Source organism: Leptodactylus fuscus, chromosome 6, assembly GCF_031893055.1.
Source record: "Leptodactylus fuscus isolate aLepFus1 chromosome 6, aLepFus1.hap2, whole genome shotgun sequence".
In the NCBI taxonomy this organism is placed as follows: Eukaryota; Metazoa; Chordata; class Amphibia; order Anura; family Leptodactylidae; genus Leptodactylus; species Leptodactylus fuscus.
The window spans coordinates 144,294,578-144,322,572 of record NC_134270.1 but is presented as its reverse complement, the minus strand read 5'-3'; the positions used below and the strand labels follow the sequence as shown (position 1 = coordinate 144,322,572).

The 27,995-nt window shown below is 43.6% G+C and overlaps 2 protein-coding genes across 3 annotated transcripts in view; one reads left to right on the top strand and one right to left on the bottom strand.

Annotated features, from left to right (window-relative positions):
- The window catches only part of RPRD1B (regulation of nuclear pre-mRNA domain containing 1B), a 382,003-nt gene that overhangs the window by 195,903 nt on the left and 158,105 nt on the right, over window positions 1-27,995 (top strand). The gene's annotated exons all lie outside the window — the stretch shown is intronic.
- KIAA1755 (KIAA1755 ortholog) overlaps window positions 17,036-27,995 on the bottom strand; it is a 49,327-nt gene continuing 38,367 nt past the window's right edge. For both annotated transcript variants that reach the window (XM_075277453.1, XM_075277454.1), the window contains exons 17-21: window positions 23,775-23,945; window positions 21,637-21,814; window positions 17,921-18,034; window positions 17,593-17,835; window positions 17,036-17,403 (exon numbers count right to left, since the gene is read on the bottom strand). In XM_075277453.1, coding sequence (XP_075133554.1) covers window positions 17,249-17,403; window positions 17,593-17,835; window positions 17,921-18,034; window positions 21,637-21,814; window positions 23,775-23,945 — 861 coding nt within the window. In that variant the 3' untranslated portion in view covers window positions 17,036-17,248. The remainder of the gene's footprint in view (window positions 17,404-17,592; window positions 17,836-17,920; window positions 18,035-21,636; window positions 21,815-23,774; window positions 23,946-27,995) is intronic.

Here is a 27,995-nt window from a genome sequence, read left to right as displayed (position 1 = left end):
CCAGAAAGTCACAAACAATGCATTGATATTCTTGGGTAATAATACACATAACTTCTCTCTGTACTCATAAATAATGGATTGTTTAGTACATTCCCTTAGGATGTATCATCTGAAATGCATTGATGTTATGTAGCCGCTAAAGCACTTTGATGTTTTAAAAGTGGCAACATGGCTCTTAACACGAGCGGCGAGTTTCTGTAAATATCTTCTGTTCTAGTTTAGTTTATTTCATCCCAGAAACAAACCTTGATGATGAAGACAGTGCAAGGAAATGGAGAATATTGGTCTGACTCTGTAGATCAAATATGGAGACATGCACAGCGGCAATGTAGCCATGCTTTAGGAGAATGGCACCAATCCAAGATCTATAGTAATAATTTATAATAATGTTAATAATAGGAAATAATCTGTTCATCATTTATTGTCAGACTGTAGGAGAGCTTCACGATAATAGTTTCCTGATATAATTCATGTTACCTATAAGAGAGTGAACAGTGCTGTAAACAGAATGTACAGTGTACACCTGGCCAGATGTCAAAGCTCTGTATTCTTTGATTCTACATGAACAAGGGAATGTAGTAATTTGGTATTCCTTAAAATTGAGAAGTACTCATTTACATTTGAATATCTCGGTATTAAAACTCTTCAAATTTTTTTTGGAGAGTTATTTCTTCATTTTTGAGGGGTGTACCTTACACCAGCTGAGGGGTACAGTCCAGTGGCCCCCACTTATGCCAGTCTGTACCTCGGCTGATGGGAGCAAACCAAGGTATTTTCGGATGAATATGTGCAGTGGACATCATTGATTGATTTATGGATACGCTACATAGACGATGTATTGATTTTCTGGCACGGGACTGTAAATGAGTTCCAAGAATTTGTTGCAGCCCTCAACATTAATGAACTGGGCCTCTGATTTATATCAGAGATTCATGGAACAAAGAAAGACTTTGAAAAACAGTCTTGTGATCTTTCTAGGAGATTCTACGATAGAGAGTGTTCCATCATAGTAATGGAGATGGCTTTATCTGCGTGCCAAATCCACACTGAGGTGGCACAGGTCAAACGGAATGACCCCAGACCCCAGAGTATGATAACTGGAGGCCCAGCGCAGATGACAAACATAAAAGTTGGTGTTATTTATATCTCCTGGGCTCCGGTTCCAGTCCTATTCAATGACGTCACAGACAAGGGCTACACCAGCGTAATTATACATCTTGACACTGGCCTGACCCATGTGACCCCTATGACCAGGAACGGTCAGTAACACTGTATATTTATGTTGATCACTTTCCCTGGGCCTCTGATCATTATTCTTGGGTTCTGGCCTTGCTCACTGAACCCCACTCCTGCTCACGGGCACCTCCGCTCCCCCTTCTGTCCTTTAGTGGGCCCATATTTCCAATATCACATCACTGTCAGGAGGGTAGAAGGGTAAGCAGAGGCAGCCGTGAGCAGGAATAGGGATCTGTAATCCTTATGGCAAGATGTACACTATGTTTTTTATCCTATTTATATTAAAAGTTACATTTTATTTTTATGATGACCTTTTATATATTCTTAGCCTGTGATCCCTGGTATCCACTGGTATCCAACCAAGACAACAGACTGTCACCACTAAGCTGCTTAGAAAAAAATCTATAAAACTTTTCAAATTTTTTAATTACTTATATTTGCAAAAATGTTCTTATCTAAAAAAAACATTAAAAAAAATCTAAATATGGTTATGTTTAGAGATGAACGAGTAGTATTTCATTGAATACTACGGTATTCAAAATATTCGTACTCGATCGAATACTACTAGCTATTCGCAGTAAATATTTGATGCAGAATCAGCATTGATGGGCTGAATGCTATAGCATTCGGCAAATCAACGCTGGTTCTGCAGCAGGCTCGTCCTTGCTAGTCGGGAGAGCTGGCAGCTTGCTGTGACGAGGGAGCTGACTTTTTCTCATAGGAATGCATTGACCAGCGTTGATTGGCCAGTGTACAGCATTCGGCCAATCAACGCTGGTTCTGCCGGAGGCTCGTCTGTGAAGAGGCAGAGTCTAAGATCGGACCACAGCAGTCTCCATTGTGGTCCGATCTTAGACTCCGCCTCCTCATAGACAAGCCTCCGGCAGAACCAGCGTTGATTGGCCGAATGCTGTACACTGGCCAATCAACGCTGGTCAATGCCTTCCTATGACAAAAAAGTCAGCTCCCTCATAACAGCAAGCTGCCAGCTCTCCCGACTAGCAAGGATGAGCCTGCTGCAGAACCAGCATTGATTTGCCACAGGCTCGTCTTTGCTAGTTGGGAGAGCTGGCAGCTTGCGGTTACGAGGGAGCATACTTTTTTATCAGCACAACTGCAAGCGCTGTGCAATTAAAGCGCACAGACCCCATAGACTATAATGAAGTCTGTGCGCTTTAGGAGGAGCGCTGTGCAGTTAAACACTTTCCTCGTGTCTGCTACTTGTGGACTTGGTGACTCTCCTTTAGTCGAATAGTGGATTCCCCTGAAATGAGCATTTTTTCCCATAGACTATAATGGGATTCGATATTGGATCGAGTAGTCGAATATTGAGGCTCTACTTAAAACAAATCTTGAATATTTCACTGTTCTCTCATCTCTAGTTATGTTCATAGATGAATTGGACAGCCACACAAATTCCTGCAGAAATCTACAGCATGTAAGTACTCCCCCATATTCGGAAGTTTACAAGCTGTGACTAATAAAGATATCTAACAGCATATTTTCAGCGGAAATAATTAGTGCATAAATATATTTATCTTCCCTACGGTATCCATATCCATATGGTGTTATATTATATTATGGGCCACTTAAAGCTCTATCCAGATCATTTGGTCTATATGTTTCATGTTGGGTAGAATCCGAGGCTCCGAGCAGAGGCAAAATTCAGAAGGCTGTCAACCTACAATTTATATTAAAAAAAAAAAAAATTAAAAAACACAAAGGAAGCCCAGGTGGTTCTTTTCATTGCAATTTTTTTTTTTTTTACAGCGAGCATTGATGTACTTATCAGCATACTTCATCTTCATGTGTATTTAACTTGGCAAGGAGTTAGCACTGATGAGTGGGTGTTTGATAAAACCTTCCATCATGCCTTGACACGAACTCATTCTGAAAGGTTCCTATAGTTACTCAAGTCTTTAATAAATGATATATATCACAATGTTATCACTGCGGCAATAAAAATACAAAAACGTATCCGCTTTCCTCTAGTTAAGGAGGCTTTCAGCTGTAGCCTTTTTATGATCTTTTTGAGTTTTGTGATAGGATTTATTTTATTTTTTTTAAAAGGATGTTAAAGCAAGAAATATGATGCAATAACTCTTATGCATTTGGTAAATCCACCAATTTAGCAGTCCATTGGCCCCACCAATCTTAAGCCTATATCCACATCTGTGCCGAGCTATCAGAAATCGATGGGTGAAAAGGTCCTGCAAGTCTAACATTTTTGTCCGATTTCAGCCAAAAAATGGACTCCATTATAGTCAGTGGGGTGTCTTGGGATCGGTTTGTGTCCATTGTTATTTCCATCACTGAATGGACCGTTCTTCTGCTCTTCTGATGGACCATACAGTTGTCAACATATGCAACCCATGCAGCAGGTGTCCTTTGCCCCCAATCTCTGTATCTAGAGGTGATGCCTTCAAGTACAAGGACAGTAACTGCAGCAGTTATATGTGCATATAGTTCATGGCATCACTACAGGACGGGTAACAAAGACCAGCAGGACCACCAGACCATCAACACTGAATAGGCAGAAAATTTCACACATTTTTTGCTTTCACCCACTTAAATGGCCACCAATTTCTCAGGTTACTCAAGACATACTATGTAGAGATGAGCGAACAGTGTTCTATCGAACACATGTTCGATCGGATATCAGGCTGTTCGATGTGTTCGATTCGAATCGAACACCGCGTGGTAAAGTGCGCCATTACTCGATTCCCCTCCCACCTTCCCTGGCGCTTTTTTTGCACCAATAACAGCGCAGGGGAGGTGGGACAGGAACTACGACACCGGAGGCATCGAAAAAAATCGGAAAAAGTCATTGGCTGCCGAAATCAGGTGACCTCCATTTTAGACGAATAGTGGATTTCAAATCCGGGTCATATGAGAATGTGAACTTTGTGACTATGAGACAGGGATAGCTGTACAGGCAGGGATAGCTAGGGATAACCTTTATTTAGGTAGGAATGTTATTAAAAATAACTTTTTGGGGCTCTATCGGGTGTGTAATTGTGATTTTTGTGACATAAACTTTTTCCAATAGGAATGCATTGGACAGCGCTGATTGGCCAGAGTACGGAACTCGACCAATCAGCGCTGGCTCTGCTGGAGGAGGCGGAGTCTAAGATCGCTCCACACCAGTCTCCATTCAGGTCCGACCTTAGACTCCGCCTCCTCCAGCAGAGCCAGCGCTGATTGGTCGAATTCCGTACTCTGGCCAATCAGCGCTGGCCAATGCATTCTATTAGCCCGATGAAGTAGAGCTGAATGTGTGTGCTTAGCACACACATTCAGCTCTACTTCATCGGGCTAATAGAATGTATTGGCCAATCAGCGCTAATGCTGTGCTAAGCACACACATTCAGCTCTACTTCATCGGGCTAATAGAATGCATTGGCCAGCGCTGATTGGCCAGAGTACGGAATTCAACCAATCAGCGCTGGCTCTGCTGGAGGAGGCGGAGTCTAAGATCGCTCCACACCAGTCTCCATTCAGGTCCGACCTTAGACTCCGCCTCCTCCGGCAGAGCCAGCGCTGATTGGCCGAAGGCTGGCCAATGCATTCCTATGCGAATGCAGAGACTTAGCAGTGCTGAGCCAGTTCTGCTCAACTACACATCTGATGCAAACTCGGCTCTGCTACATCAGATGTGTAGTTGAGCAGAACTGGCTCAGCACTGCTAAGTCTCTGCATTCGCATAGGAATGCATTGGCCAGCCTTCGGCCAATCAGCGCTGGCTCTGCCGGAGGAGGCGGAGTCTAAGGTCGGACCTGAATGGAGACTGGTGTGGAGCGATCTTAGACTCCGCCTCCTCCAGCAGAGCAAGTGCTGATTGGTCGAATTCCGTACTCTGGCCAATCAGCGCTGGCCAATGCATTCTATTAGCCCGATGAAGTAGAGCTGAATGTGTGTGCTTAGCACACACATTCAGCTCTACTTCATCGGGCTAATAGAATGTATTGGCCAATCAGCGCTAATGCTGTGCTAAGCACACACATTCAGCTCTACTTCATCGGGCTAATAGAATGCATTGGCCAGCGCTGATTGGCCAGAGTACGGAATTCAACCAATCAGCGCTGGCTCTGCTGGAGGAGGCGGAGTCTAAGATCGCTCCACACCAGTCTCCATTCAGGTCCGACCTTAGACTCCGCCTCCTCCGGCAGAGCCAGCGCTGATTGGCCGAAGGCTGGCCAATGCATTCCTATGCGAATGCAGAGACTTAGCAGTGCTGAGCCAGTTCTGCTCAACTACACATCTGATGCAAACTCGGCTCTGCTACATCAGATGTGTAGTTGAGCAGAACTGGCTCAGCACTGCTAAGTCTCTGCATTCGCATAGGAATGCATTGGCCAGCCTTCGGCCAATCAGCGCTGGCTCTGCCGGAGGAGGCGGAGTCTAAGGTCGGACCTGAATGGAGACTGGTGTGGAGCGATCTTAGACTCCGCCTCCTCCAGCACAGCAAGTGCTGATTGGTCGAATTCCGTACTCTGGCCAATCAGCGCTGGCCAATGCATTCTATTAGCCCGATGAAGTAGAGCTGAATGTGTGTGCTTAGCACACACATTCAGCTCTACTTCATCGGGCTAATAGAATGCATTGGCCAATCAGCGCTGGCCAATGCATTCTATTAGCGTGAGCTGAGTTTGCACAGGGGTTCTAGTGCACACTCGGCTCTGCTACATCTGATGCACACTCGGCTCTGCTACATCTGATGCAGCAGCAGAGCCGAGTGTGCATCAGATGTAGCAGAGCCGAGTGTGCATCAGTTGTGTAGTTGAGCAGAACTGGCTCAGCACTGCTAAGTCTCTGCATTCGCATAGGAATGCATTGGCCAGCCTTCGGCCAATCAGCGCTGGCTCTGCCGGAGGAGGCGGAGTCTAAGGTCGGACCTGAATGGAGACTGGTGTGGAGCGATCTTAGACTCCGCCTCCTCCAGCAGAGCCAGCGCTGATTGGTCGAATTCCGTACTCTGGCCAATCAGCGCTGGCCAATGCATTCCTATGGGGAAAAGTTAGCTTGCGAAAATCGCAAGCTGACAGGGATTTCCATGAAATAAAGTGACTTTTATGCCCCCAGACATGCTTCCCCTGCTGTCCCAGTGTCATTCCAGGGTGTTGGTATCATTTCCTGTGGTGTCATAGTGGACTTGGTGACCCTCCAGACACGGATTTGGGTTTCCCCCTTGACGAGTATATGTTCCCCATAGACTATAATGGGGTTCGAAACCCTTTCGAACACACGAACAGTGAGCGGCTGTTCGAATCGAATTTCGAACCTCGAACATTTTAGTGTTCGCTCATCTCTAATACTATGTATTAATAGTCTGAGAGGTCTCTTTCGTAACCCATGACCTAGAAGTAAATAAGTGTTCTCTGAGGTCGCTTCAGACCCGAGAGTATAATAAGTGAAGACCAAGGGCAGGTGTAGTGCCATAACAAACAATTATACTCACCTTCCTCCTGAGCATCCTTGTGCCCTTTCACCTTCTAACCTTCTGGGTGACACCATGTGCGCCAGGTTCACCTCTGAGGCCTCGGTGGTCACAATGGGCATGCCAACATCATGACACTTGTGATAAAGTTTCTTGATGTCACTCAAGAGACCAGAAGAGAACCACTAGGCAGGATGTCCAGGAGTGGTGGAGAAAGCTGAGTATGAATTTTTTAAAGGGGCTCTATCGTTGGGAAAAGTCATTTTTAACTAATCACATCCTTGTCCTTGGATAGGCTTTAGAAAGTCTATTCCTCACCTACCTTTAGTATGTAAATTGCCTCAGTGGTTTCTGAATAAGTCCGTTTTTATTCATATGCTAATGAGCTTCCAGCCAGCACAGGAAGTTCCCAGCAGCACTCGTCTCTGCTATTATCTAATATGTGTATGCAAACAGGTAGCTGAGTCATCATCCTCAGCAGCAGCCTGTATAGGAAACAATAGCAAAGAGGGTGCAGGATGCATCGTGCACCAGTCTAATTAGCATATGGATAAAAACGGACTTATTCAATAACCACTGAGGCAATTTACATACTAAAGGTAGGTGTGGAATAGACTTTCTAAAGGCTTTGCAAGGATGACTTTTCTTAATGATAGAGCCCCTGTAAAAAAATTATTACACCTTCCCTGGGCCTTCACTTGTTATACTCCAGGATCTGAACAGACCAAAACAAATCTTTGGGTCATACAACCTGAACCCAAAATGAAATGAAATAACTCTTCAGAAGTTTCCGCATCTCTGTAAGATGCTAGAAATAGAGTCTGAGTATAAGGAAGATTAGGAAGGAAGGAGCTAAATACTTTGACTTTTCATTTTGATTTATTGTGAAATGTTGATTGTGAACTGGAGCAATGATATCATATAATGCTACTTGTGTAGTCAGCAAAAATATTAGATCATTATTTTTGCATAGTGATGTTTACAGGTCTGTGTGGTGCTGGTTGACTATGGGGATACTAATACCATTGTATGGAGTACAGGAGTACAATGGTGATTTCTTGGGTACTGAGCAAAATATCCCGATAATTTCTTAAAGGGATTCTACCATTAAAACACATTTTTTTTTCTCATTGACACGTAGGAATAGCCTTAAGTAAGTCTATTCTTCTCCTACCTTTAGATGTCTTCTCCGCACCGCCGTTCCATAGAAATCCCAGTTTTCGTCGGTATGCAAATGAGTTCTCTCGCAGCACTGGGGGCTGGCCCCAGTGCTCAAACAGCACTGGGGGCGTCCCCAATGCTGCAAGAGAACTCTGCTTCCAACTTCTTCAGGAATGTCCTCTTCACACGTCTTCTTCCAACGCAGGCGGTCAAACTTGTAGGCCTTGGGCAGAGCTGACTGCGTATGCCCACAGGCCACAAGAAAATGGCCGCTTACTTACTGTGTAGTGGGATCGTGGGAAGCCCAAGCTTCATCTTGATTATCTCCTACACTGAGATGTCATCTGCTCTATCATCATCATCATCAAGCAGAACATTCCTCTGCTAATCCTGAGATATTGTGAAGGGCAAGTGTTTCTTTATATGAATAATGATAGATTGGAATACCATCTGGTTGTCAGGCTGGAGAAAACACAGATAAAAGGAACCTATAAAGGAGCATGTCACTATACAATGTGATCGGCAGGCAGCATGTTATAGAGCGCCAGGGACTGACCAGACTGAGATATCATTTTGTTTGAAAAGCATTCAGTATAACCTGTAACTTATTCATTGAACTCCCTGATCTTTCTTTGTTTAGGAGCAGGGGTGTGACCTGAGTGGGTGTAGAGGGTGCAATCACACCGGATCCCAGCACCCTTATGGGGTCCATAGGTACTGGCATAACCTAAAGGGCTCACAGTGGCCTGCCATAAGTCAGGAGGTCCATCGGTGCATTGTAAATTTACTTCTGCTGTCAAAAGGTGAAAAAATTGTACCTATTCATGCCAGAAGGAGCAAATGGTCAAAACATAGTCAAAGATGGATTCTGTGGAGGGAGCACAAATGGGAAAATAATTGTTATAGGGGCCTTGAGCCTTTAGTTACGCAACTGCTTAGGAGACAACACAATCTATATGAACATGCACATACAGTCGGCTGTCAAACACTGATTAGGACCGCCCACTGGACTCCTAAGCATAGAAAGTGGAGAATTTCAGTCATATAATGCCTTTGTGTTGAGTTTGTCAGAATACTGGTTTGTTAGCAGTCTGAGCTTATTTGCCATCTCTGTGTTCTGTTCCTGTCTCAATAATTATTAGTGTTACATCTGTTTAATTCCTTCAGTCTATCCCTGTGTGACTGTATACGCATTATGCACGTTTACCCTGTTTCTGCAGTTATCTTGGTCTCGTCAGCTGTTACCCATCTAGGACCACCTAAGGAGGTAGCACCCTGGTGGACTCCCCGCAGTGAAGTTCAGATCTCCATATAGGGGTTAAAGGGTGAAATCTGGGGAGTCTATTAGGATAACACCCTTATATTTGCCCCCAAGTCAAATGGGCCCACAATCCATTGCCCACGATAGGTTAGAAGGTATACAGAATTGTATCTTTTCCTACAAAGCTATACATCAGTCTGCTCAGCTCCTCCTACCTGATAACATGCTGCCTGCACAGTAGACTGAATATTGAACAAGACATGTTCCCTTTAATAACTCAATTTTTGGTTCTCCATAAAAGTAGAGTTTAGGAGTCAGAGATTGTACGCTTCAACCATTTTTACTGTTAGCAGAGTTCATAAGACGTATTCAGCCTACAGCAACGCGACAGAACTGTTCAGAAGATACAGTGCTGCAATAACTAGAGGTTCCGTTTAGGTGCCATGTGCCTCCATGTCCTGTGTGTCTTGGCTACACCAACACAAAAAGAGTTCATACGCCAAGACCTGAAGCAAGCAACGACCTTTCTTTACAAACAACACAGTATTTCTAATATAGGGTACAATAAATAATTTCAAGATGTGGAGATTTGCCCTAAAGCCAGAGCAAGATAAAAACTTAGCAAATATCAATTTCTATTTTTCCACTAGTACTTCTATCTCAAATTGGAAACAGTTGTGGCCACGCTGGACATCAGCAGATCATTAAAGTGAATCGGAGAAAATTTATGAGATGGACAACAGGTGTCTCATGTAAGGAATGTAGAACTCATGAGGCCAAGGATGTTGCTGACATATGTTTGACACTGTTCAGGCTCCATGGACAAGCATACGGTATATTGAAGTTTATTTGTAGTCTTACAAGGTTTCTTGGATGTGTCAAGATGACCACAATTTTGTCAAAAACACTAAATGAGTTTTAAAGTTTTGATTTTCTGATCAGAAATTGCCTTCACTTTCTTATTACAGTCATATTTTCTATTAAAGACTTTTGCCATTGAAGACTAGAGATGGACAAATCTAGATGGTCGACCTTGAAGGGGTATTCGCATGTCGCATACTCGCTAGTCTTCTCTGCTGTAAATTCTTCTGTATTCCGGCTTTGTTGCGTCATTGGTGGGCGGAATTACATATGCAAAGCCAGCGGCGAGAAGTCGTCGCTTCTATGCCACTGGCCGTGCATGTGCGCTCCTGATGCAGCTAGGCATCGGATGTACAGCCTTCACAATGTAATACAAACCCGGCATCCGCTGTAATAGAGAGGCGGATGCCGGGGAGTGTAGACGCATGAAGCCAGCAGCGGCAGGAGCGATGCTGCTATTCCGCTCCTCCGCTCCCCCCTCCCCTCCGGAATATCAGCATCGCTACTGCCACTGCTGGCTTCATGCAGGGCAGGAGCGTAGCGATGTTGCAGGCACATGTGCCGGCATCTACACTCCCTAGCATCCGCCTCTCTATTACAGCGGATGCCGGGTCTGTATTGGCGGCCCCTTCCCCCCCTCAAAGTGTAAACTACTGCTCCCGTGCACTTAGCCCCTCCTCCTTTCCCCCTCAGAGCAGCAGATACATCACTTGACTTATGATCAGATAAGTCAAGGGATGTATCAACAGAGAAATGAATAAAGTAAGATAGTGGACAAACAAAGCAGTTTTGCTGAAGCAGTGTATTTAGGAAAAGTCTTACATTCACATTAACAAGCAGTATAGATAGGATCCTTGTGATAGGACAACCCCTTTAATATTCCAAATAAACTGACACCTTGGGAAGTGAAAATAATAAAAAAAAACATTCATACTCACGTTCCTTTACCGTGAGGCATCTGCCACTCTCCTGGTTACATGTGGCGCTCTTCTGTGATGTCACCTTTGGAGCTCAATCACACATGACACTCGTGTCACTGTGATGCTCATGTGACCGCTCGTGGTCCAATCAGAGGCGTCAGTGGTGACCCCAGACCAATGACATCACAAAAGCGTGCCACATGTTAGGTATGCCACTGAGGCTATGATTGGCCACTTGGCTACATGGCTGTATCACTGGTGAGATTCTCCGCTTTCTTAAGATACCAGAACCATTTTTCTAAGTGGTATAAAACCAGAGATACAGCCATTTTAAGTGACCACTCCCCTTTGGTAAATGCTTCCGCTCAGTTAGAGGGTTGGTTAGGAGAATGTTGCTGCCTGTTTTCTAATTAATAGGAAGGTAGATCCTATTAATATTATAAATGTGAAAGTTTGTGAGTTTGGATGTTTGTGGGTTTGTGTGTTCGGATGTTTGTTAGTCAATCACGCAAAACCCGCTTGATCGATTTGGCTGAAATTTTCCACAAACATAGTTAATACACCCCATTGCGCAATAGGCTACTTTTCGTCACAATAGCGCACATACGTTTGTGCCAGGACCCCCACAAACCCCAAACTCACATCACTATCTCTGCAATCTCACACACTTTGGACCCCGATTTGGCTGAAATTTTCCACAAACATAGTCCCTACACTCGATTGCGCAATAGGCTACTTTTCGTCACAATAGCGCACATACGTTTTTCCCAGGACCCTTTGGATGTTCGGATGTTTGGCGGTCAATAACGCAAAAACCGCTACACCGATTTGGCTGAAATTTTCCACAAACATAGTCCCTACACTCGATTGCGCAATAGGCTACTTTTCGTCACAATAGCGCACATACGTTTTTCCCAGGACCCCCACAAAACCCAAACTCACATCACTATCTCTGCAATCTCACACACTTTGGACCATAGCAAGCCACAAAATTCATATTACCCCCTACAGCAGAGGTCAGCAACCCGTGGCACACAAGCCAAGAGTGGCACTCCTGCCATATTTCACTGGCATGCCAGCAGCACAGGACCTGCAAGAGTTAAATAAAGTCTCTGCTAGAGCTGAGGCATAAGGACACTCCCCTTTTCGAGGGGTGCAGGAAACCCAGGGGGTGGAGCTTAGTCGCTCAAGTCTCTGCCTGCTATAGTGATAGCTCCTGCCGAAGCTACTAGCAAACTGAAAGTAAGAAACACACAGCTCCCTTCCTTTAGTTCCTATTCTCATTAATGTCAGGCATGGGGTTATTAGTTTAGTGTTAGTAACTCCATGTACCTCACATTAATAGGAATAAACCCCATCATGTCCCTCATATTAACCCCTGTGTGCCCCATATAAAGATTACTAATATGTGAGACACATGGAGGTACTAATAAAAGACCTCAGTAATGAAGATACTTAATTATTACCTCCAAGTCTCTCACATATCAGTAACTAGAGATGAGCGAGTACTGTTGGGATCAGCCAATCCGAACAGCACGCTCCATAGAAATGAATGGATGCACCTGGTACTTCCGCTTGGACGTAGCCGGCGCGCTTAACCCCCCGCGTGCCGGCTACGTCCATTCATTTCTATGCGAGCGTGCTGTTCGGATCGGCTGATCCCAACAGTACTCGCTCATCTCTATCAGTAACTCTTACACTGGGGTTAATGTGAGGGACATTATGGGGTTAATTGCTATTAATAAGAGGCGCATGGAGTTACTAAACTGTCATGCACAGGGCCAGACTTTATGTTGCTTGCTCAAGAGTATCCTGTGCCCAAAACTTACATGTACTGGCGGAAAATAACAAATCATACAATGTCGTATATCGAAGTATATTAACCTGAAATACCTCTGTCCCAAAGTCACTATGTACAGTTTATACCAACACCGTATAGCGGCTGAAATACAAATTACATTCAACACAAAAGTCTCATGTGCTCTCAGAATTACAGCAACAACAAGATACACAGTTACATTTTATATCCCATACCTTATACACAGTACGAAAACCTTACCCGCGCCTGTATATACCCACTTCTACAATCACCGCAGACGAAGTCGCGGGTACCAGCTAGTAGGTTAATAAAGTATATTACAAAATAATGGTCACCAAACAACCCCCGATACAAAAGCGAAAAAAAATGAGAATGACATTTTAAAGTTCGGGAACTATTTCTTATAGGTATTTTAGTCCCATATAAGATGCACGTACTGAGTCTTGAAGCCTCCTACCCTCCATGTGTCATTTATCATGTTGTGTCTTCTTCAGGCAACAGGGCCCAGGTGTGACGGCTTCCTCTTTGCCTTTGTATATACAGTCTTCACTCTTATAGATATAATATGCAGTTCAGGACAGATGGGATAAGGTTTGACAGGACCATCACATCCCCATCAGGTAAAGTGGATGACAACATAAAATAACTGATATATACAATCTTGGCCTGTTTCTACAGCCATCCATTATATGACGTCCTTCATGTTGTACTGACTGAGGCTAGGGTTCAGCTGCTACACTGCCAAGAAAACAAAAAATATGATCATTGGTCTGCAGGCAGCCACTTTATTGTGTGCGGGTTCGGAGTGGCGATGTATAGATCACCTTCATACGCAATCTGAATAAATGAGGCCAAAAAAATCTGTGTTTAAGGAATGGTTGAGAATGGAGAATAAAGATTATTTAGGTTAATGGTCGTGTATGAAGATTATTTAGGGTAATAGAGGAGTGTTTTAGCTAATAATGAAAAAAGACAATTGAGGATGATAGCATAGAGTGGAAATTACTAAGGGTAATGGTCGAGAATGAAGATTATTTAGGGTAATGGCTGAGAATGGAGGTTATTCAGTAGAGTGGGGAGGAACTTGAAGTTTATCTGCCGCCATCCTACTAATATTATAAAGGTGAAAGTATGTGTATTTGGATGTTTGTGTGTTTGGATGTTTGTTCCTCAATCACACCTACACGGGCGAACGGATTTGTCTGAAAATGCGCACATACATACCTTGGGTCCCGGATTGAACGACAGGTTACATGGAATTCCCGTACACCACCGCAATTCACTCCCGTGCCCGGTGCTTCTCACGGTTCAATTCGCAGCAGGACCTGGCACACTGTAAGACCTGGGATGACGTCACCCCAGCCCTTTCAGCAGCTCACCTGATTGGGTGCCGCTTCTCTATGTGGGCGGAGTTATCATCCAGCCGCTGTCCACACCAACATGGCGTCTCTGAGAGGTCCGGAGTGTCCTGCACAAGGGCCTCTACTCTGAGGCAGCGACAAGTCCATACGCTTCCCCACCTGTGTGGCCTCAACACGGGACCGCAGTACTCTGCCACGTTCGGACAGGGGGTCACCTGCGCCGCGCTCTGCAACGCCGGTTCGGCCAGCTGTCCCGCAGCGTATGCCATCTCTGGACACTACAAGTCGGAACATCGGTGCATGGGAAGCCCAGGGTGTGGTGAGGCCGGGGCCACAGGTTGGCAGGGGGAAAATGGATACACGGTTGGCAGGGTTTGGTGGGGAGAAAAGGGGGCACAGGGTAGGTAAGAGGGGGGAAGGGGGCATGGGGTAGGAGGAAGGAGTGACCACATGGGGAAGTGGGTAGGGACAAAGGTGGGTGGTGGGCGCAAGGAGGGAGACCAGGTAAAGAGTTCCAGCGGGCCGCAGGGTGGGCCCCGAGGGTCCATGGACCGACAGATGTAGGAAGGGCCCATTGCAGACACAAGGCAAAGGAACAAGCCTGCGCACCACTCCAGATGGGTCCCGCAGGGGGTCGGGGTTCCATTGACAAAGTCGCAGGTAATAGCTAGTACAATATATGTGTATAATGAAATGTTCCTACTGAAAACTCCATAAATCTAGGTTCCTTACGGAATAACTTAGGGATGATTTCATGTGGATATGCTTGGATATATGTTCTGTATCTTTAGGTGCGTTCAGTACATACCATAGAAGTACACCATACATCGCGGGGGTGAGTAGGTCTAGTCCAGGTTGGCTGTAGGGATCTCTTCCTCACGGGCCCTACAATTTGGGCAAACAAGGATTTGGGGAATGACCTCAAAAATTCTAAAAAAAAAATAAACTAGAACAAGTCTTCCTTAGTAAGATATATGGTGAAAGATGGCCCAATTTTAAGTTAAACCTTTGTAATGGGGGCCCTAAATCCTCCGTGTGTATCCTGAAGATTTGGTAGTTTTTCTTTTCAGTGTTTTTGTAGGTAAGAGTTAACTTTCATGGTTCCAACACATTCCAATTAATGTTCAACTATCCAAAGGATGAACCCGGGATGATGAATTAACTAGAAAATGATGGGAGTAAGCAGAAACTCAGAGTAAACACTCTGTCAATAAGACTAATCCTTAGTAACTCTTCAAGGATGCATACTAAGCAAGACTGGGAAATCGCGGCTAGGCGGTTTGGAGAATGTCGCTACTGGGTGAGATGTATGGAGAAACGTAAAGCTTGTTTAGGTGGAGTAGACTAAAGAGAGAAACTTAATCTAAGGAGATGTTTGGACCCTCCATGAATTACTGGGTAGTTGGTACACACGACAGAGCGTCCTCAGGACAAGTGACTACTGAATCCACTTCTATTTCATCCTACTTTATTGATGAGCTGTTTATTTAGCTTTATAATATACATTCACTGAAGCAGATGGTCTATATATAGTGCTATATACTATATATAGTGCTTTATTGTGCATAGGATATGCCATAAATACAGGACTCACCTTTGGGACTTGCACTAATGTTCAAAATTGGGTTCCCACAAACTATGTCCAGCCATGGGTGCTATGAACGGAGTGGTGGTCATACATGTTCGACTCTCTCTGTTCACGTCTATGGGTATGTAGCAACACCGGAAAGTTATGGAGGATGCGTTAGACTGCCTAGGGGAATGAATAAAGATGGAGCATCTCGCCTCTGCCATTACTTCCCTTCCCTTAGTATTGCTGGCAAAGTGGTCTGGTGGCCTTTGGGGTTTTTGGTTTGTTCTGTGAGTTTATAGGGCAGTGAATGGAGTGAGCCGGGCATGTGTGGCCACCTCTTAATTCACAGCAACCATGGCACCAGACAGAATAGGGAAGCCCCATTCTATAAGATGATGTGCCTCCTGGAGGTGCATAGGCCATACATGTAGAAAATGAGAGGACCCATTTAAAGGGGTATTCCATTTTATATTGATGACTTATCTTTTGGATCTGTCCAACATCAGTAAATCAGTATATGACGTTAATACCAAAGACCACCTGAGCGTCCTGAGATAGGATGTAGCCACTCCAGTTGGAGTTCTCCAGGACTATGATATTGAATGCTGCTGTCTGCTCACTACTTACTGAGAACAGCGCTGTACACTGTGTAGTGGCTGTGCTTGGTATTGCAGGCCAATTTCAGTGGAACTGAGCTGTAGCATGGCCATGTGATCAACAGACGTGATGTCACTGGCCTGAAAAGTGGAAGTGGAGCTCAATATCACAATTCCAGATAATCCCTTTAAATTAAGCCTGATGTAAAGGGGTTGTCTAGTCTCAAATACCCATTTTCACCTACCCTATTGGGGAATCTTTGGTAAATAGAAGAGTGTTCCCTGGTGGGGGTCCTCATCTGGAGGACCTGCTCTGTCCTTCATTACACGGACAGCCCTTTGATTTCAGTGGCCATGTTGTAATGCTTTATTTCTCCTGTAGTGGCACTGCAGGTAATTGAACAATTCGCACAATCATTGATCCAGGTACCTGATTGTGAGAACTTTGTGATAACCTTATTGTCAAAGGAGCCAACTAAGCAGTAGGGGTTGGGTAGTGGATAACCCCTTAATCATGGACTTCTTTCCATTGAACACTGCCCTACAATTAAATACCTATGAGGCCATGAGGCTGTTCTGTAAGTGCCACGCGCCAAGGTATTGATGCACTTGACCGCAACCCCCCCTCTGATTTGGAGAGGAGAACTGCCAATCCACATGGGAGAGGATGAACCCGCAGTGCACGTGACTTCTGAACTATGAAGAGCCTATGTAATGGGGTGTGCAGCAGTGGAGTGGGCCCGATCTGGATTTGCCTGGTCCAATAGAAAGAAAAATAAAGCAATGTAGACATGCCCCCTTGTGGTCGATTTGGCATTTAATACACAAGTACCATCAGAGAGCCTGAAGTCTCCATTAAGACAATGAAGCATATTTGGCATTATGGTCCTATGACTTTTATCCTTTATGACATATCATATTGTTCACTAGAATGTAATATATTTATTTACATATATAAACCGGACATAAATATAGATATTTCATTCAGTAGACAAGTTGGTGGATATTCCAGGTCCATTGCTTTCATAGGATGTTGTTTTCTGGAGGTTTGTCTTTAACATGTAGGGGGCGCCAGCACTCCAAGGGATAACACGTATTCATATGGGTTACAGGTATATGGCTTGTCTCCGGTGAACTAAAGCCACTGACACTTCCTTCAGAGGAACCTGAACTGGCAGCTGAAATAGAGACGACATGTCAAGGCTCAAAATAAAATCTTGACATACTAGAAAACCCTTGACAGGCTACAATTCACAGCATGACCACTGGGGGCGTTATAGGATAGACAATGTACATATAGCTTCTTCTATACATAAGGCATTATAAAATTTCACAAATACGGTCTTAACAGTTGGTTTTAGACTCACTTAAGAAAACAGCGGGTTCCTTATCATGGGAGGGCTCGACCCTACAACATCTCCACTGAGGCTCAGATCCAGGACATCCATGTAGGGGGCTGAGAGAACCACGACCAGAGGAAGTGGAAGAACATCCTCCAAGAGATACCGCACTGCTCGCGCTGCTTCGAGAGCCTACGGACATGGAGCGGAGTGGTGGAGGGGATGTCGGGAATGGTAAAGCAACGGAAGGGGAAGAGCGAAGATTCTCATCTATAAAAGGAAGAGAGAGACTAAGGAATGGTTCATATATATCATGTACTGGGGTTCACACTAGGGGTACAATTCACTACCGTACCTCCACTGCCAGTCAGGGGGATGGCTCTACTGCTAATGGCAGCTTCACTTGGCTGGATGTCAGTGAAAGGCTTGCATCCCAAACCAGAAAAAGCTCTTTCCTGTCTGCGCATTTCTGGCAAAGAAATATGGAAGAACTAAGCAGTGGCATGAAATGGTTTTATAACAACAGTTTGGTCAACTGAGCAATGGTTCATGGACTTCTATCATGTAAGTGTCAACTCTGATTTTTTTTTCACAGCTCCTGACATTGCCAAATACATAACAAATGACCACAGTGATAATCATTGTAGGAGTCCAACACTTGTGCCCGATGAAAAATTATCTCTCTATCGGAAGGAGGAAAATGTATTCTCTAGTAGCAACTGTACCAGCTATAAAAAGAGGCATCCATATGTAGGCCACAATCTCCTCCAAAAGGAAGAGGCATCCATTTATAAGCCATAATTTCCTCCAAAAGGAAGAGTCATCCATATGTAGACCAGAATCTCCTCCAAAAGGAAGACTCATCCATTTATAAGCCAGAATTTCCTCCAAAAGGAAGAGTCATCCGTATGTAGGCCAGAATCTCCTCCAAAAGGAAGAGTCATCCATTTGTAGGCCAGAATCTCTTCCAAAAGGAAGAGTCATCCATTTGTAAGCCAGAATCTCCTCCAAAAGGAAGAGTCATCCATATGTAGGCCAGAATCTCCTCCAAAAGGAAGAGTCATCCACATGTAGGCCAGAATCTCCTCCAAAAGGAAGAGTCATCCATTTGTAAGCCAGAATCTCCTCCAAAAGGAAGAGTCATCCATTTGTAAGCCAGAATCTCCTCCAAAAGGAAGAGTCATCCATATGTAGGCCAGAATCTCCTCCAAAAGGAAGAGTCATCCATTTGTAGGCCAGAATCTCTTCCAAATGTATTATTTATTTATTATGCTTACTTATATAGCGCCATCATATTCCGCAGCGCTCTACAGATATTGTCAGTCACTGTCCCATATAGGGTTCACATTCTACATTCCCTATCAGTATGTCTTTGGTATGTCTTCCAAAAGGAAGAGTTATCCATATGTAGGCCAGAATCTCCTCCAAAAGGAAGAGTCATCCATTTGTAGGCCAGAATCTCCTCCAAAAGGAAGAGTCATCCATTTGTAAACCAGAATTTCCTCCAAAAGGAAGAGTCATCCATACTGTATGTAGGCCAGAATCTCCTCCAAAAGGAAGAGTCATCCATTTGTAGGCCAGAATCTCCTCCAAAAGGAAGAGTCATCCATATGTAGGCCAGAATTTCCTCCAAAAGGAAGAGTCATCCATTTGTAGGCCAGAATCTCTTCCAAATGTATTATTTATTTATTATGCTTACTTATATAGCGCCATCATATTCCGCAGCGCTCTACAGATATTGTCAGTCACTGTCCCATATAGGGTTCACATTCTACATTCCCTATCAGTATGTCTTTGGTATGTCTTCCAAAAGGAAGAGTTATCCATATGTAGGCCAGAATCTCCTCCAAAAGGAAGAGTCATCCATTTGTAGGCCAGAATCTCCTCCAAAAGGAAGAGGCATCCATTTGTAAACCAGAATTTCCTCCAAAAGGAAGAGTCATCCATACTGTATGTAGGCCAGAATCTCCTCCAAAAGGAAGAGTCATCCATTTGTAGGCCAGAATCTCCTCCAAAAGGAAGAGGCATCCATTTGTAAACAAGAATTTCCTCCAAAAGGAAGAGTTATCCATATGTAGGCCAGAATCTCCTCCAAAAACAAGAAACACCCTTAGGTAGGTTTCAAAGATACCCATACGCATACAGGTATTTTCTGTTTCTTGCAGACCTATAAAGAAACTTTCACTTCCACCAAATCTAGCTCTTTGCGTCCTTCAATAGGCGCTGCTCTACTGATAGAATTTTTTCTCTAGCTCCCAATGTTCTTGAGCAGTTGATGCCATTAATTTCAGCATCCAATATGCTAATTAGATTGTCTATTTCCAGATGGGAGGGCCCAGACCATTCGCCCTGGTGTGGGAACACCCACTTGACAGTACAGAGTCTACTTAGCATGTTGGGTGCTGACATTAATATCAGCCATTGCTCAGGAGTAGGAGGTGCTGAGGAAAAAAAAAAAAAAAGCAGTGCAGGAATCATTAGAAAGGCATCTATTGAAGGATGTAAAGATTTGGTGGAGATGATGGAGGTTGTGATTGGTCCCTCTTAAAGACAGAGTAGCGTACTGGTTGGCTACAAGGGAATCTTTAACATAGCTCTCAAGAACCCCAAAACAGCTGTCTACAGATGCAGATCTCTTCCTTTTGGAGGAATCTCTGGCGTGGCAAAAATCCCTAGTCATGTTTCAAGTCCCTTTAATGAGTTGGAAATTAAATTAGAGCAGGGGTAGACGACCTTTGGTACGCCAAATATTTTGGAAGTACAACTCCCAGCCTGCATACTTGCTCTGCTCTTCTTGGAGCTATGCTATGCTGGAGGATGTAGTTCCATAGCAGTGGCAGTACCGAAGCTTGCTGATCCCTAACCTAGAGGGTAGGTAACTAGATTTGGAAAAAAGCAGCTTTGAAGTTTTATGTAAATGAGACACTTGGTGCACTGGGGGTTGGTCTTCAGCTCCCTGGAGCACTGCTCTTGCCAATCAGACCCCTACCATCTCCTGCCTGTGCCACCCTGTGCAGTGTGAGTTGATCCTCCCATGGCTATAACATCCCCTCCTACTTAAGCAGCCAGGGCAGTGCTCTCAGAGCTGAAGACCCGCCCCCATTGCACCGACTACCTCATATGCTATCACTTTAAAGTGTTTTTTCTCAAAATCTGCAAAAATAACCTACATAACAACCAAGTGTAATGTGCTGTGTAACATGGTGATAGTAGTTGACTATGCTTGAGGGAGTTGGTAGAGTCCCTTTAAGGAGAAACAATACCTCTGGAGAAAAAGGATACGGCTAGCTGTGAAATAAATCAAGATTTACTATTGAACTTAATAGACTATATACTAGTGCTTAAATCGTCTTCATATACAGGTTGCCTTGCCTTATAAGCAGGTTGATATTCACACTGTTGTATATTATTATACTAGAGAAGTATCTGCACCTCACATTATTCCTTCCTGCACCTCGCCGCCATTACTTCACCAGCCCGAGAACATAATTTTGTGTTTCCTCCCACTCACTTTTCCTGCAGCATATGCTTGCTTTGCTTATATGCTAAATACAGCTTTGACATGTCAGGTAGTAGTTTTCTGTCACACATGCCACTTACACAATTGACAAGTTATATTTATTGGAGTAAAATGGACTGTGCACTTCCAGACGTCTCCGATGTAATCTTCCCAGTCGCAGTGCATACACTACAGCTACATTAACTGTATAGAATGGGTTAATAGAAAGCGTAACCACCAGTAGGTAGCCAAAATGTCAGCCGTAAAACACAGCTACATTGACAGCTAAAGACCTTGCTAACTGGAAGCCCAGCTGGACCGGTAGTATATGTCACTGAAGTGTTTCCCAGTAGGCGCACCTCATTGGCGTACTGTATATAGTGCGGCCATGTACCGAAAATAGCCAGGGCACTGCAGATGTCAAAATGAGTCTGACATGAATCTAATGTATGTGTAAGGCTACCTGAGGCAACTACCCACTTTGTATAGAGAATGGCTAGGAGTCACTCCATCATCTTGTACCTCAACTGACTTCCACAATGAACAAGCATGGCACCCTCCACATTGCTTACCTCGATTTTTAATAGCCTGATCCCAAAGAATCTTTTGGAGATCCCCGGTCCAGGCCTCCTTGATATCAGGAGAGGGAGCCTGAAAAGTGTACGTGTCCTCCAATTTCCTTCTTCGAAACCAGATCTCAAAACAAAGCCCGCTGCCTCCCAAGGTATGGGTGAGGCCGATCTCGGAAGTCTAAACATGTGAGGACACACAATGAGATCAAGTCAGTCGAGAAATTACTTTTGGTGGTGCTATTAAATGTATGGTGCTGCATTTGGGTAAATCTGGTCAAACCCTTGGCTCAGATCTTGGGTGAACACTTTTTCTTCCAAACGCTACCTCTCCTGTTCCCCCATTATACAAGCTGCAGCCACTTATAATTATTATTATTATTATTGTTTATTTATATAGCACCATTAATTCCATGGTGCTTTACATTTGGGGGTTACACTTGACAATACTGGTATACCTCCCACATCATACACATGGATTGAGAACTGTGGCCTAAGAATCGATCTTAGTAAATCGGGCCCTATGTGTAGCGTGAAGAAGAGGGTGAGACATACTAAAAATCAATCTAAGCTTCTTGTTTTTAGCTTTTAACCCCAATGACCAAAACATTTCCATGTTCACAAGGTGCAAATTGGAGAGAACTTTGGGGTGGTCTTCTGCTTCCAATTCTTCTCTAATAACCATCTGGAATCAGCTTCCTTTTGTTTTCAATCGGAGGCAGTGGTGGACACTTCCATCTTCAGAGTCTTGCTCAATCTTGCTGTAGTTTTAGGGGAGGCATCACTGCAGAATTGGCATTTTGAGGCCTCAGGCTTGGTAATTCCCATTGTATGAGTCTAATCCTATGTACAAACCTGCTAGGGAAAGCCAAGGCTTGACTTTGGCTGTGCATTGCAGGTTCCACAGGGTCTGTTTTTGGAAAGGATTTTGTTGAGAGTAGAGCCTGAACCTTTGTAACGCTGTGCGGAGGGTGCCGACCCTCTCTCCTCTGCGCTCCCAAGTCCCAGTTTCCGTGTCTTGGGAGGCAGTCCGGAAGCTTTGCAGCGATGTGCGGGGGTTGCCGGTCTCCTCCTGAGCTGGACAGGGGACTTCCGATTTTAGGCCTAGTGGTGGCCCGGAGCCTATTCAGTGTTCCTCTGTGTTCCTGTTTGAAAGTGTATTCTCTCCTGTATCTGACTCCTTCTTTTTGACCTCTGACTCTGCCTCCTTTTTGCCTCCTGATTTCTGTACTGTGCCTTTTCCTGTTTATGTCCCCGCATTGCCTTTAGGCCTCTGCTTCCTGAACCCATTTTTGTACTGCTCTGCCTCTCCTGTTACCGACTCGGCCTGTCTGACTTTCCCTTTGGGTTACCCTCTGTACTGCGTTGCCCTCTTGTTGACAACTCAGATTGAACGACTACACATTGGCTCTCTGCGGCCACCTGCTGATCACTGCCTACCACTGCCTTCTGGTTTCTAGAACATGCACCGCTACCCTGAGGATCTGCTGGTAAGAGTTCCCAGTGTCTGGTTTACTGTTATTTGTGGTACGCAATGTGTCTGGCACTTCCCGACCTGTACTTCTCTGCCTGGCAGGGCCACCAAGTCCATCCCCACCATCTGGGGCTCTGGTGGACACCACTGTGGGGATGGAGTTGGTGTGGCCTGGGCGTGTTGGACACTCAATGCCATATTAACAATTTTGAACAGTGAATCTAGTACTAGTTCTCACTACTGGCTCAGAACTACATCTGCTATCCTAACAGATTTTTAAGGGGATATTGTGACTCCTTGGGGAGAGACCACCATATAGGTGTGTGGAGACTTATTAAGCCTTTAGCACTCCACTTCGCAAGGGACCATGGGAAGAATATGCAAATCTGTCTTCCATGATGTAATTAGGAAGTCAGCTGCTGCCTAATTACATAATGGAAGACAGATTTGCATATTCTTCCAACAGATTTTTAGGCAGAAGTCCACCTCAAATTCCTCTCCAATTCCACCATGGAAACAGATGGAAAATTTGCATATTCATGGTATAAAGAAGAATGCTGTGAGATTTCTAGCCATCTTCTGATATAACATGTACAATTTGTATGCCCTGTAATGGGAGGAACATATCTGTATACATATATATCTATAGAGGAACAATGAACGCTACCTTGAAGGACTGCTTGTACACATAGATCTCTCGTCCTGATGCAGCCTTTTTGGCTTTGCTGAAAAGAATCAGATCCTCAAACAGAAAAACCCTTCTGAGACACTTCTTCTTTCGATAGGAGATCACAAACTCTCCTTGACGCAGTAGTCGGCCTTGTTCCTTTAGGTTAACCTGAAATCAATGTGAAGAAGATGAAGTAAATAGGATAGAGCAGTGAAGCTAAATATATTACATTAAAGCCATCTACATATAGGCCAACGTCTTCAGCTATGTTGGACTATATATCACGTAGAGTAACTCTCAAGTTTGTAAGGAAGGCCTAACTGCTCGCTAACATCTTCTTGAGGATTTCGCTGCGTTGTGTCTTGTTCCATAGACTGATAATGATGTAATTCTAACTATATACATCATTAATAGATAACACAAGTGTCAGGGCTTACTGGCTGGGAAAAGACGGATAAATATACCATACCTATCATTTTGGAGAGCACTTGGGTCTAGTAAAACATGGTGTCAATAGCTTATTAATGCCCGCTATAAGTTCCTTGCATAGCATACCACGCATTTCTTACATATAATACATCTCCTCTGTACAAGGTCACAAAACAAACACAGCATGTTGTTGAGAATGTAATGGGGCTCATAAAAGAGCAATAATGGTGGAAGGTGATCATTACTGGCCAGCTTGGACATCCTACACTGTTTAAGATGCTAGTTGCGCTAAATCCAATGGCACAGGTTCAACACCACTCTTTAAGTCTCTTTAAGTCTCCAAATCAGTGTCTGTTTTGTCTTACATCCTTCAAGAGTCAGACCTTGACCTAGAGAGTTAATAGCTTCCAAGAGGTTGTACTAGGACCACAGTTTTCTGTTTTGGAAAGAGAACTAATCTGCATACAAGGATCGTCGGGTGGCCCTTAAAGGTGTTTTCCAGGCAAACAATAACTATGACTGATCTATAGGATAAGTCATTAATATCAGTTCATGTGGGAGCTGACGCCTGGAATCCTGGCTTATCCGCCATTCTCAACAGCCGGCATACAGAGAACTGAGATGGAAGCAGATAGCTCTGTCCTCCATGCAGTAGTATAGCTCAGCTTTCATTCTCATATATAGGATCTAGGTTGTAGTAACTCAATGCGGCCACTACACAGAGAACAGCGCTATCTGCTTCCAGCTCTGTTCTTTATATTGCACCATTGATCTGATTTTGGTGACAAATTGGTGATTAATATAATTTTCTCGGACGATCCCTTTAAGACATCGAACTCTCCATAAAAAAACCACCCTTCAGACATATGGCTTGTGGAAGGCCTAAATATTTCCTGTGATTAAGTCTTTAAATATAGTTTCCAAGTGGGAACAAAAAAGATTTCCAAAGCTTTTATTTCTTACAAAACCTATAATGTGGCCCTTGCACCCAGCTGAATATAGGTATATAAAATATAGGTAAAGAAATCTAACCCTGCTGAACTGATGGTGAAGACTCTGTTATATAAAGTTTTACAAAGCTCTGAAAGTATGAAAGTAGAATTTCTATAAGCAGAAATAAGAAACCTCAGCTTCTACACTTCAGAGTTCAAAGAATATACAGAAATATTGTAAGTACTAGTATGGTATATACTATTATAGTGTCAAGTGATTTCTGCTACCCTACCTAAGTGCAGGATACCATAGAGAAACAGAGTGAAATACTGTATATAGATTTATAGGATAGAGAAGAGAAGCTGAGCTGTGTGATATATAGGGTTATATGATAGAGGAGAGAAGCTGAGCTCTGTGATATATAGGGATATATGATAGAGGAGAGAAGCTGAGCTCTGTGATATATAGGGTTATATGATAGAGGAGAGAAGCTGAGCTCTGTGATATATACAGTTATATGATAGAGGAGAGAAGCTGAGCTGTGTGATATATAGGGTTATATGATAGAGGAGAGAAGCTGAGCTCTGTGATATATATAGGGTTATATACTAGAGGAGAGAAGCTGAGCTCTGTGATATATAGGATTATATGATAGAGGAGAGAAGCTGAGCTCTGTGATATATATAGGGTTATATGATAGAGGAGAGAAGCTGAGCTCTGTGATATATATAGGGTTATATGATAGAGGAGAGAAGCTGAGCTCTGTGATATATAGGGTTATATGGTAGAGGAGAGAAGCTGAGCTCTGTGATATATACAGTTATATGATAGAGGAGAGAAGCTGAGCTGTGTGATATATAGGGTTATATGATAGAGGAGAGAAGCTGAGCTCTGTGATATATATAGGGTTATATACTAGAGGAGAGAAGCTGAGCTCTGTGATATATAGGATTATATGATAGAGGAGAGAAGCTGAGCTCTGTGATATATATAGGGTTATATGATAGAGGAGAGAAGCTGAGCTCTGTGATATATATAGGGTTATATGATAGAGGAGAGAAGCTGAGCTCTGTGATATATAGGGTTATATGATAGAGGAGAGAAGCTGAGCTCTGTGATATATATAGGGTTATATGATAGAGGAGAGAAGCTGAGCTCTGTGATATATATAGGGTTATATGATAGAGGAGAGAAGCTGAGCTCTGTGATATATAGGGTTATATGGTAGAGGAGAGAAGCTGAGCTCTGTGATATATACAGTTATATGATAGAGGAGAGAAGCTGAGCTGTGTGATATATAGGGTTATATGATAGAGGAGAGAAGCTGAGCTCTGTGATATATATAGGGTTATATACTAGAGGAGAGAAGCTGAGCTCTGTGATATATAGGATTATATGATAGAGGAGAGAAGCTGAGCTCTGTGATATATATAGGGTTATATGATAGAGGAGAGAAGCTGAGCTCTGTGATATATATAGGGTTATATGATAGAGGAGAGAAGCTGAGCTCTGTGATATATAGGGTTATATGATAGAGGAGAGAAGCTGAGCTCTGTGATATATATAGGGTTATATGATAGAGGAGAGAAGCTGAGCTCTGTGATCGATAGGGTTATATGATAGAGGAGAGAAGCTGAGCTCTGTGATATATAGGGTTATATGATAGAGGGAGAGAAGCTGAGCTCTGTGATATATAGGATTATATGATAGAGGAGAGAAGCTGAGCTCTGTGATATATAGGGTTATATGATAGAGGAGAGAAGCTGAGTTCTGTGATATATAGGGTTATATGATAGAGGAGAGAAGCTGAGCTCTGTGATATATATAGGGTTATATACTAGAGGAGAGAAGCTGAGCTCTGTGATATATAGGATTATATGATAGAGGAGAGAAGCTGAGCTCTGTGATATATATAGGGTTATATGATAGAGGAGAGAAGCTGAGCTCTGTGATATATACAGTTATATGATAGAGGAGAGAAGCTGAGCTCTGTGATATATAGGGTTATATGATAGAGGAGAGAAGCTGAGCTCTGTGATATATATAGGGTTATATACTAGAGGAGAGAAGCTGAGCTCTGTGATATATAGGATTATATGATAGAGGAGAGAAGCTGAGCTCTGTGATATATATAGGGTTATATGATAGAGGAGAGAAGCTGAGCTCTGTGATATATATAGGGTTATATGATAGAGGAGAGAAGCTGAGCTCTGTGATATATAGGGTTATATGATAGAGGAGAGAAGCTGAGCTCTGTGATATATATAGGGTTATATGATAGAGGAGAGAAGCTGAGCTCTGTGATATATAGGGTTATATGATAGAGGAGAGAAGCTGAGCTCTGTGATATATAGGGTTATATGATAGAGGGAGAGAAGCTGAGCTCTGTGATATATAGGATTATATGATAGAGGAGAGAAGCTGAGCTCTGTGATATATAGGGTTATATGATAGAGGAGAGAAGCTGAGTTCTGTGATATATAGGGTTATATGATAGAGGGAGAGAAGCTGAGCTCTGTGATATATAGGATTATATGATAGAGGAGAGAAGCTGAGCTCTGTGATATATAGGGATATATAATAGAGGAGAGAAGCTGAGCTCTGTGATATATAGGATTATATGATAGAGGAGAGAAGCTGAGCTCTGTGATATATAGGGTTATATGATAGAGGAGAGAAGCTGAGCTCTGTGATATATAGGGTTATATGATAGAGGAGAGAAGCTGAGCTCTGTGATATATAGGGATATATAATAGAGGAGAGAAGCTGAGCTCTGTGATATATAGGATTATATGATAGAGGAGAGAAGCTGAGCTCTGTGATATATAGGGTTATATGATAGAGGGAGAGAAGCTG